General features: G+C 42.7%; 1 protein-coding gene across 1 annotated transcript in view; it reads left to right on the top strand.

Moving 5' to 3' along the window:
* Positions 1-12,303, top strand: part of LOC146772974 (uncharacterized) — a 107,893-nt gene that overhangs the window by 80,944 nt on the left and 14,646 nt on the right. The window contains exon 7 of the mRNA XM_085637371.1: positions 9,451-9,540. Within this exon, the coding sequence (XP_085493497.1) occupies positions 9,451-9,540 (90 nt within the window). The remainder of the gene's footprint in view (positions 1-9,450; positions 9,541-12,303) is intronic.

Below are 12,303 nucleotides of genomic sequence, written 5' to 3'. Positions count from 1 at the left end.
CCGGAGTGGATGGAGTTCATCGTGCGGGTGGTGTCGTCGGTGCTGACCGGGGTCCAGTTGCAGAGGGTGGTGGTGGCGGGCGTTGGTTCGGTGGTTGGGTGCGTGGTCTGTGCGCCAAAGCTGTTGTGTATGTCGGCGATCTTGCGGTGGAAGAAGGCGGCGAGTGAGTCGCAGAGGTCTTGCGAGGGGGGTTGTTGTTGTTTCCGGCGCTGGGGTCGGAGAACTCTTTGATGATACTGAAGAGTTCCTTGCTGTCGTGGGCGTTGTTGTCCAGTCGTTCTTTGAGTGCTTTCTTCTTGGTGGCGCGGATCAGCTGGTGGTGCTTGCGGGTGGCGTGCTTGAGGGCGGTCCTGTTGTCTGTGGTCTGGTTGTGGCGCCAGGCCTTCTCGATGGTGCGGCAGTTCTTCTTGGAGTCCTTGAGTTCGTTGGTGAACCAGGGGGTTTTCTTGCAGCCGAGTCTGCTGGGAGGGAATATGATGAGAAAGGATTTACTGGTAGTTTCAGAGGTGTCGAGCGACAGATTTTAAGACTTGCCAATGAAGGTCATATAGGGATGAGTGCCACCAAATGTCGTGTTAGGGCAGAGTACTGGTGGTGAGGACTAGACCATGATGTGAAAGGAAGCACAAAGGATTGTATACCATGTGCATGGAGTGATAAGTCACAGAAAACAGGTCAGTATCCACCTATTGAATCTGAGAAGATGGATGCCTCATGGAAGAATATTGCCCTAGATATTACTGGTCCGTACAGTGTTTTGTGTAGCGGCCACAAAGATACCATTGTGGTTATAGACGATTGCTCACGATGGCCTGAAATGAAATTTACTAATCATGTTACCACAGAGGAGGTTATCAAGTTCCTGTAAGACGTATAGGATAGAGAGGGAATGCAAATGGTGTGCAGTTTGTGTCCCAAAGCATGAAAGAGTTCTTGAAAGTAAGGGGAATTAAACATGTCAGTTTGTCTGTATATTATGCCCAAGGAAATGGTTTGGTTGCGAGGTGGAAATGGACTCTCGAAGAGGTTGTGCAATTAGCATTGTGTTGTGGAGATTAGTGAAAAAGTGCTGGGAGCACGTTGGTGTGGTCATATCAGACATCTCCCAACAGTTCTTTTGAGATTCTGAAATGTAGAAAGCCCAGGGCATTTTTGTCTAAAGGGGTGGAGAAGAAAACCATCAGTGAAGAAAGTAAAAAGGAATTGTCCAGGTGTGTTTCCTGCAAAGTTGCATAAAGGAGATTGGGTTCGAGTGAGAAAAGGACATTGGACAAGCATAGGACTGTCAAAATCTTCTCAGCCATTCCAGAAAAAGACGAGTCAATCCTTATTCTGTTCTGTTGAGTGATGGAAATGTATGGAATCGCAAGAAAGTGTTGAAGCAACATGAGCTCATACAGGGAGTGAAGAAAGAGAGTGATAAGAGTTGTTTGTTGTCTTCTGCCTTGTTGCTGCTTTGGGACTCCCTGTCCCACAGAACCTTTCTGCCGAGAGGAGGGATTGCCACGGATTCCAGTGTGCCGTGTGCTGAAAAGCACGCTCTACTTACCATGGCGCGGTATGCGCCTGGGCAAAGCCCTGGCCAAGGGCGGGCCTGTCCTGCACCCATCAGCGACAGGAAGAAGCAGGGCCACCTCGTTTGGCTTTACAATCGGATGCTACTCACCAGATGCTGTAAGTGTCTCTAACAACATTTTGTTTGATTCTGTTGCTGGGGGGCACCTAGGGGAGATTGTGCACCATTGTAAGTAGCTGGATTGGGCTCTTTAGCCCTCAGAGGTCCCAGGCACAAGCAGGTGGACCCATGGCCAGTCTCTGATAAAGATGCAACCCGAAAGCGCATGAGGCATTTACAGGCACATGCATCAAGAAAAGCTTTTGCGAGTCCTTAATTGCGAATATTAAGGAATCGCAATTAAGGACTCGCAAAAGCCTATGCATGTAGGAATCGCTATTAAAATAGCGATTCCTTAACATTCATTAATTGCGACTCACAAATTGCGAGTTAATGAATGGCTTCCCATTCATTCCTATGGGCCTCCAGGCCCATAGGAATGCATTGGAGATTGCGGGAGCAATTTGCGAGTACCAGTAGGTACTCGCAAATTGCTTCCGCAATTACTAGGGTGCAAGGGTGTCAAAATGACACCCTATTGCACCCATGTATTTGAACTCTGCACACATGTTGCATACACACATGCTCCAAGGGCATGTGTGTGCGCAACATGAAACTTAGAAAAATGCAAATAAGCATTTTTCTAAGTTTTAGCAAATTACCATGAAGTCCAGCTTCATGGTAATTTGCTCACGCTAATAGCGAAATCGCTATTTTTTAAACTTTAATGCATTGCATTTAAGGAATCTCAATTAGGGATTCCTTAAATGCAATCGCTATTTAAGGAATCGCTATTTTGAGATTCCTTAAATTGCGATTTTTGCATTTGGGATGATGCATCCCAAATGCAAAAATACCGGTCGCAAAGGGGCAGATTCTGAGAATCTGCCCGTTTGCGACCGGTTTTGTGGTTGATGCATGTGCCTGTTAGTGTTTTATGGAGGGCCTAGCCTAAGGCGCTAGAAACTTGTTTCCCTGGACGACTTGGAGTTTTTCTGTGCTCTTCCTCGACTGTCATCTGAAGTGTTGTGACCTTACACTGTATGGTAGATCTTATTTATTTGACTTGTGGGGCCGCTGCAGTTGTCGTACATCTTTGACAGGCTGCGAACACAGGGGATTGGGGCTCCTCGTGCCTGGGGGTGTTGATTGACCTTCATTCCTAGATGGGGGCAGCGTTTAATGTCTTCCTACTAGGCACCATGTATGCTCTTACCTCAAAGTTATCTCTTGACATTCTTGTTTTCATTCTAGAGATTGTTTCCTCCACCATAAACATTACATGAAGAAAGTGCACAAAGCTTCCCTGCCTGTTTTCACCTAAGCCTCTGCTCACACAGAAGGCATAGTAATGGCCAAATGCAAAGCAAAAGATATATTATCAGGGAAGATGAATAAAAACTCCAAGCTCTCTCCGAGTGCTACTCCTGTTAGGCCCCTCGCAATGACAACACTTGAGGACATACACATACTAATTGAAGAAGTTTAATCACTTTTTGGAGGAGACAAAGCTAAAGGCCAGATCACAAGCAAAGCATCAGACAACGTTGTCCCCATATTTTCTTGGAAAAAGAAGTCAAAATCTCTGGGTTCAAGTGCAAATCAGAGTGGTGACACTGCCCTGTCATCAGTTGGACTGCTGGCTTCTACTCCTACCACTGCCTCCGACACCGCTACACCTAGAAGTTACCCTCTGCCATTGACTCCCTTGGCTCTATGTTCAAATAGATATTCGATCCTTGTGACACCTCCATGGGACGATGGCCCTGCAGTGTGAGAGATGGCCCTCATTCAACTATTCAACCTATTGTAGCCTCAGGAACGGCGCCAAGTGACTCTAAAAGGAACATTACTAGTAATGGTGTCCTGGTCAGGAGGCTTCAGTCCGAGGTAATAGATCTGAGACCACAACTGGCAACATTATCGTCAGATAGGGGAATAGAAACCTCCCGCAAATCTACCAAGAAGTAAACCTCTTCCACACGCACCACTCCCTTTATATGAGACTTTAATTGATGAGAGAAATAGGCAGAAGAATAACAGTGTTAAGCATCATCTTGAAACACAGCCCACCCGCTCCCTTATCCCTGACCCAGATTTCGCTAGACTGCTGCTTAAGATCCCTTCTCTCGCTCATGATAAGCCTCTGGTGTTCTTAGCTGACCATAGGTGCTCAACCATGACTGCAAATGAGCCCTTTTTCCCAGGAAGGGAGGGAGGGGTGCCAGTGATTGGAAGCCCAGGCTTTGCCTACATGATAAAGGTCCCTAAATTAGCCCTGGGGGCATGAGAGGACAAGGATTCCCTAATGAATAAATGCATATATCAAATCAGGTCTGTGCATAAATGTTATTCTAGAATTCTCCCAGACATTTTATAAGCTAGACGGTTCCAGGATCTAACAGCCCAAGTAGGGACGTTTGATTACAGCAGGATAAATTTGAAGTCCACCTCCTTGGCACAAGGGCTAGTGGGTCTAGACCTGCGTAAGGAGCCCCCTTCTGGCACCCTAATCTGATGTTAACTCAACCCTCCCTCTCTTAATAACTCGCAAATCACCCATCGTCCTACACTCTTTATCCCATCGAAGGATCTGGACTCTATGGTGGATTGTCTTGGAAGCTTTGGCTATTCCAGATTTACTGGGGCAGGGGAGCACCCAGTCATTGATGAGGTATCACAGCCGGAAACTGAATTAAAGTGGCCGGCCTTAACTTGTGATGATCAGCTTGTGGTGCCTTTGAACCCTAATCAGAAAGATGTAGCTAAGAATCCCAATACAATCAGTATTTTGTCTTGGAATGTGGCATGTGTCAGATCAAAGCTTGGTGACCCTGCTTGGGGCACCTTCATAGACCAGTTTGATATATACCTCTTCCAAGAAACCTAGAGTATTGACCCTATTCACAGGTCGGGCTACGTGAACTATTTTATCACTGCACGTCACACTGGGAAGGAATATCCCGCTGTTGGCCTTCTCTAAACACAAAATTGTGCCCACTTACTATTGCTTCCCATGATATCCAAGGCAGAACTATTACAGGGGAGGATTTTTCTACACTCCACATATACAATGTTTATAAGCGGGGGTCAGAGGGGGTGGTGAAACGCTGACGCTACAGCAACTCATTGTGCATAGGGACCTTTTTGATACATATGATTCCCTAATCATTGCAGGTGATTTTAAGACCATGTACAAGCTATTGATAGTAATAGCTGCTCTCCATCTGACGCGAAAGACAAGGAATGGGGTATCCCCCCCCTCTGAATATCGCTGCCATGAAGCGGTGGACAGATGCAGCCTATGTGTTACTGTCCTTTATGCTATCTCACAGTCTGAGAGCGTGCAGTAGCCGTACGCTGTCTGATCCACATGCATCTCATACCGTTACCCGACCTGGCTACTGCAGTAGTTTTGATTATATCTTGAGCACCCTTTCACTCTGGAGCACTGGAGCTGATATGAAGGTGCTTACCAGGACTGATAGTGGCCATAATGCCATCCATTGCTCGCTGCATGGTATAACTAAACATTCGGCAAACATTCCACTATCACTCTCTACAGATTTAATCCCATCTAATAATAGGTGTAGGGTAAAATGGGCCAGAATAGTGGTTCAACCAGATCTCAGGACCAAAATGAATAGGGCCCTGCTGAATGCCATTATTGGTCTTAAAAGTATCTAGACAGCCCCGCCCTCCAACAAGAAAGAAACTCTTTAATTTCATCACCACATTAAAAGTTGCTTAACACCCTAGGTGAATGCTGTATACGGCACAATGCTTTTTGCTGTACGGCCATTAAACCCGGTCACACTTGGTTTAATAAAGATTGTAGTAGAGGAAAAACTGAGTTACTTGAAGCCTCAGAGTGCGGCATCATCAACCTTACCTGAGCTAGAAGAAAACAATATAAATTGGCCCAGATAGAAGCACACCGTGATTGGGACACGCAGATCTGGGAAGACATCTATGAGGCTGCAGTTCCAAGGATACCGGGAAGTTTTGGCAGCTGGTTCCAAGTGTGGGACAAAGTGCCTCAATCCATCTTGCGGACTCTATCCACCCAGAGTATTGGCACAAACATTTTTTGGACCTATATGCCCCTCCTCCCTTGGAGAAGCCCATGGACTTTTAGGATCCCCCAAATCTTTTGACACAAGCTACCACCTCTCCACTAACGATCGAGATAAAAGAGACCGTGTGGGTAATCAAGGGGATTGTGGCAGGCAAAGCCGCCTGGCCTGACTGTTTCCCTAGGGAACTTTGCTTATCAGACATTAGAGAATTGGGCCCTATATACAATAAATAAGTTATCCAATGCCATACTGAGGGGGGGTTGTGGCCATCACGTGCAGCTGTAAAGCGCCCGCTGTTGTCCCGGTTTTTAAAAAAGGCTCAAGGAATTTCCCTTTGAATTATAGACCAATAAGTCTCATTGATGTATTTCAAACGGTTTTTTGCAGTAAGATTTTGAAAAAATTGGACCTCTGGATAGAGGAACGCCAATCTTTGTCATACCTGCTAGCGGGGTTTAGGAGTCAGATAAGCACAATCGATCAGGTCTTCAGGTTTCTGACCATCTACTGGAAGACAGCCTTCCTCCAGAAGTCACATTTATATTTAGTATTTGTGGACCTAAAATCCGCTTTTGACCTGCTTCCCGCCATAAATTATGAAAAGCTTTGAAGAAATATTAGGTCCCTTCTGATCTCTTGGACATCCTTATGCTCCTATACCACAATACTTATGCTCAAGTCCAATGAGGTACCAGGGGCAAGCTAACAGAACTCATAGAAGTTCACAAAGGTGTACACCAGGGGTGCGAACTCACCCCAAAAATATTTTCCCTGTACCTCAATGATGTGGCTGCCTACCTGGAGAGTGGTTAGAGTGACCCTGGCTGGCTTATAAATTCTGGTTGACAGATTTGCACCATTCTGTGCCATTCGAGGGTTGGTGATAAACCACTTGAAAAATAAATTTATGACCATCAACCCGAATAGATCATATAGAGGCACCATTAGGCTTGAAGAAAATCCCTTAGAGAAGGCTACTGGGTTTGAATATCTAGGAATCAAATTAAATATGAATATGGCATGGTCTTCCCAGGTCAAACAAAGTAGCCTGAATCTATCCCACCAAGCCTCTGTAATCGTAAGACTCTACAAGTCCTCAAAAGCTAGCCATATCTCACCAGCCTCAAAAATATATAGGACCAAGGCAGTGGTCAGTACGCTATATTGGGCGGAGTTGTGGGGCTTTACAAGCCTAACCCAATTGGGCTAAGCAGAGAATAACTTCCTAAGAGCCTTGGTTTGTCTCCTCCAAAAGTACACTGCTATTACCACTATGACAAGACATTGGTGTTATGCCAATGGTCTACTAGGCCCAGTTGAGACCTCTATTATACTGGCCCAGACTAAGTACAACCTGGCCCTAACAGACTACCATTCCGCTGGTAAAGAAATAGTGGCACCAAATAAATCTTGTAAAATCAAGTAGGTAGGCTACGTAAAGGTCACCTTGACTCAGCTTGGCCCTTGTTTGCGCTGATAACGCCTCCAGGATACAACTATCTAGAGACACACTCAAGGAAGCTTTTGAGGGGCATAAGTGGGGTTTTGATGTGAGGAATATGCACCAAGGCTCGCTTACATCAAGCACCATACTGAGTTTGAACCTTTCCTTGACTAGTTACTCCCACCAACTGCCACACAACAGCATTTTAAATTTCGGCATGGTACACTACCACTTTTGTCTTTTTGCTCCAAATCAAAATGCAAAACTGGTTTGTGCATTGTCTGCCCGGTATGTCTGCAAGCGAAAGAAACGTTATCAAAATGTATTTCTTTCTGTTCCGGATATGCACAACCGTGGAAAGGCTGGATATTCCCGATCAGTAGACAGCTTGGGTGTAGTCAGTATTCTACAACACTCTGGCTTCTATGCACTGAGATCCTAGAGCTGGTTGTCTGTACAGTTGCCAAATAGCTCCATTAGAGCTGAAGCATTAGAGCCAAAGTGATGGGGTCATCTTTTTGGCTATTGGGGGGCTGCCCTTCGAGATGATCTCTTTTGAGAAGGTCTATATGCCAGTCATAGTCCACTGCACTACACCACTTTACATTTGTACAGTCTATTTGCGATTTTTATTGTGCTTCTAAGCAACCCCCAAGCCAATTTCTATATTTAGGATATGTGCCGTCCATACCTTGATGTGTGCTTTTATCATTGACACGTGTTTGCCATTGGACTGTAGGCTTTGCCTAATGCTATTCTTTTGCTGGGCATTCATTCTTGAAATAAGCCTCTTTTGAGTTCAGACATACCTATACAAATGTAAGTATACTGTCTTGGCATCTATTACCAGAGCTGCAATGGATTTTTTTTTATCTAATGTACTTTTTATATACTACTTATTGTATCAGATGTTTTTATGGATTGTTTAACAACTGATTTTATCCTAATCTGCCACGGATCCCTAGTTTGCCTTTCCTATACTGTGATTGGATACTTTATTGTATTTGTATTTTCTCTGTGTGGTATTATTTTATGTACTTTTATAGTTCTAGAAGAACTAATAAAGTATTTTGATGATGATGAGAGTTATGGCATTGAATCCCGTTTATTCAATAGGACATGCAAGGTACACAAGTGGTTTGAGAATTTTGAAGTATATTAATCATTCACTGTATGTAAATGCACATTGTGTTATGTATATAGATCGATGTAATGTTATATTTGTTTTATATAGATATGCTAATTGTTTCCATTTTTGAGGTAAAAGTATTTTCTAACATGGTTCATTAAGATGTTGTTGTTATATATGTATTTTTGTGTTGCTATTTAAGGGAGGAAGATGTGTTGTATCCTGTTCTCCTCGCTCTGAAGAACACTAAGATGTTCTAAGAATAGAGTGTGCTGAGTGGGAGCAGTTGACTGGCTAGCTCCCTCTTGTTAGGTTAATCTGTAAAAAAGGTTTCACCTATCTTTTGTTAGTCCTCTTCTTCTCTTTAGTATGCTTTCTCAATTCTGTATTATTAACTCTGTCTCGGGTTCTCTCGCCAGCATCCCACCTCCTTCGTACTGTAGATAGCCTTGGGGACTATTTGATAACATAGAGTTCTACTTAAAATGGTGACTGGTAGAACAGGGTATTCAAGGCAGCTCATGGCATTTTACCACTAATTGAGATTGTATCAATGCACAAGTACACTATGTTCAGCGGTCTGCTGATCTCTATTGTTTTACTGTACCTAAACCCCGATCTAGGCAAATCCTGATCCAGAGTTGAGTCTTAGCTTTGCTACCTAATGGCTAGAAATGCCGAGCCATACCTAAGACACCCACTCATTCTCATAGTATTCTTAGATGAATGATGTAAATAGGTTGAGTATATAATCCATATGTACATGTTCTTAAATGAAGTTACAATACTAGAGTCTATTTCCTAAAGTAATGTTAATATTTATATTGGCCCTATACACTATCCGATGATCCGATCACTTTGATGCCTCTGGGTGTGGATGCAAATGTAGAGACAGATTGGAACATACACGTGAAAGTTGAAGTTCATACTTATTAGAGTGAAGAAAGAAGGACCTGGATAACACTATGTGAAATAAGAATGATTTGGTAATCTTACAGAGTTGTTGAAGGTTATCTTTATTCATTAGATCCAATTACTCTCATTGTGAAGCATTGGAAAGAAATTGGTGTTGGGTTACTGAATCATGTTGCCTATTGAGTCAGAAAACTTATTGGGAGAATTATAATGTTGGTTACTTACAAGTTTGAAGATGCAATCCTTAGTATTATTTTATTATTTCCAGAACACTGCCCTAGGGACTTCTGAAAGAAAAGTGAGCTTTCACTACGGAATATGTCATAAAATCCTTTCCGTGAGTGGTGGAGATTGGGAGGTAAGTTAATTGGAAATTTATGAATGAAAATAACGGAAAAAGCATGAGCAAGCAATCATTTTGGTTCGCCGGGATATCATTTTCCATGAGATAGCTCCCTACACCCTTTGTGTCCTCTATCTTGTAATATATTCACTATATGTATTTCCCTTTCATTTATGCTTCGTGAGAATTTTCAGATCTTAAAACAGGTTCATACCGCATGGAAAACAATCATGATGAATCTTCCATCAATGTAAACATTTCACACAACCATGATCACTGTAAAATATTTTAAACTTTATGACCCAGTATGCGATCAATAAGTGGCCACTGAGCGAGCAAACAAATCCCTTCTAAAGGCTGGTGTGTTTGAGTTCTCAGATTTCCTGATCATTTTTATTTTTAATGAGACACAAGTGGTTCATTTTAAAGCTTGGTTTTCACTCGTCCAATAGTCAATGATGCCTCACTTCACTCTCACTCATGAAGCATGAATGTCTCAGGCACAATTAGTGTTATTTAAGCCACATCATAGAAGCCTGTCACAAGGAAGGGTACTTACAACAGTGACCCCAGACAAAATAGATAATAATGACTATTATGCAGGGTTAGCAATGATGACTGTTCGGAATTATTATTAATATTGACTAGAAGGGAAGATAGTAAAAATAATGGTCAACAGGCAGAGGATTCAGTAGATTTATCTTAGGCATTATCAGCAATATTGATTACCATTCATCATTATTAATAATGATTCTTCGGACTGTATTTGTTGCTCAAGGATTCTCTGATATCACAATTTCTCGTCCCTTCACAAAGGCCTATTTCCTTGGTCTATTTCCCTTTTTCCATCGGCATATACATCCTCCACGCAACAAAAGAAACCCCATAATAGCATTCATATCCACTATTCTCTTCCATATCTCCCAAGAAAAAGAGGGAAAAGATATGAGAGAAGAGAATGGTAAAGGGAGATTGAGTCTAGTGTATATTGCTGACTCTGGACCAGTAGATATAAATGCTAACCTTGTCTTTTACATATGACTAAAGATAAATGATTTTGGGGAAATCAGACTAGCATCCAATTTAGCTACAGTAGCAATCTGTTACAAACTGCCTACCAAAAATAAGGTACATAGCAGGCCTGGACTGAAATTTGACAGTAGAATGACGCAGGTCAAAACAAATCTGAAAGTGAGATTTCAGTTTCATTTATGAGCTAACGTTTAGTATAAATTGAAAGGAAATTTGTTAGACATTTCCAACTGACTGCTTTTAAAGTGCATAGGCTGCTGAGACATGGATGGGATCAACTAAGTTAACACCATTTGCATGCAGTTCACTGCTGAAAGATTGGCAGTCGATCACTGACAGACACCGTTCAGCTGCAACAGTAGACTTTAGTTAACTTCAGAAACATCTGAAAATCAACCATGGATTAAATAGCCACATGTAGTTAATGCATGCTGTATGATCTGCCTAGACTAGAGTCTCCAGCTGTTTCTCTCCCTGATCAGTATGGGTCTACCTGGTCCCCACCTCCTTCGACCCCCCTCTTGGCATCATCACATATTTGGGCATCAGTTTAACAATACTTCACCATAATGACCTTATCACAACGCTTGGGATGATATCTTCTTCATGCTTGATAGTCATAAGTCATTTGGAAGTCTTGATATTGTGGTCGATGGACGGTCTTAGAGTTTGCGGAGAGTTGTGCAGGATAAGAAGTGAGAGCTCAGGCTCCAGGAACAAAACTGTCAACAGAGTTCTTCAGTGCCTGCTCAGTCAGTGTTGGGAGCGGTTTTGGAAAGTGGTCTGCTAAGAATCCTGAAGAATAAAGATATTGTGACAGATTGTTAATTTTTGTTTACAGCTGGTATGGACCATTTGATGTCAGTTGCAGTTTACGGCTGTGTGTCAAACAGAGTTGACGGTATGAAATCCCTTTGCCAGGCCAAAATAAGATCTACTTGACACTTGTATGATGAGGCCACTCTCAGTATAGAACTTAGCCTCTGATGTAGAGTTTGAGGGACAGGTTGCTCCATCAACAAAATCATGGATATCCTGTCCACTTTATTGGAAGCACGTTATCTCCTATTTCACGTATACGAAGGCGGGCAGGATATCCGTCATGTTTGTGACAGACTAACCCGTTTGCCAACTTTAAATTCTCTTCTGACGGTGATCATATCTCTGCTCATCCTGCTCATAAAGGGCAAAGTCTCTCTTTTGTTGAGACCAGTTCATCTTTTTATCCCAAACATCAAATCTGCTCAAGACTTGTCATTAGTGTTATGTGATGTGCTTATGTAATCTCTCTGCCTCTGTAAGAGTTTCAGTGAGATTGGCTTGTGGTTGAGTTGTGCTATTTGAGAGGTCTTTGAGTGCTAATGAATCATTCTACTGTGCCATTCATTGAGGCAACAGGTGAGTGATTTTACAATAAAAGAAATCCAAATATTCAGAAAGCTCCTACATCCCATTGAAAGGAGATCCATTGTCAGATTTGTCAAATTCAGTTATTCCAAAGGAGGAAAAGAGTTTGCTAAGAGCTCGAATGAAAAATTCAGAAGAGATGCTAGGCACTGCGATTTCATTATAGGCTTATTGACTGCAGAGAATTTCTTCTATGTTCTTGTCCAAATGTGGGTGACAAACTTTTTGCCTTGGTTCTAGTTTGTTTCTATTTAGGTGTTGATAACGCCAATGTCGCGGGTTCAATCCCAAGAATATTCGATTAAAAAAGAGATTTCATGACTCCCTGCACAATATTTT

Source organism: Triturus cristatus, chromosome 12 (assembly GCF_964204655.1).
Source record: "Triturus cristatus chromosome 12, aTriCri1.1, whole genome shotgun sequence".
NCBI classification, from domain to species: domain Eukaryota; kingdom Metazoa; phylum Chordata; class Amphibia; order Caudata; family Salamandridae; genus Triturus; species Triturus cristatus.
Note: the sequence above shows the minus strand (reverse complement) of the source record. Positions and strands in the feature narration are given on the sequence as shown.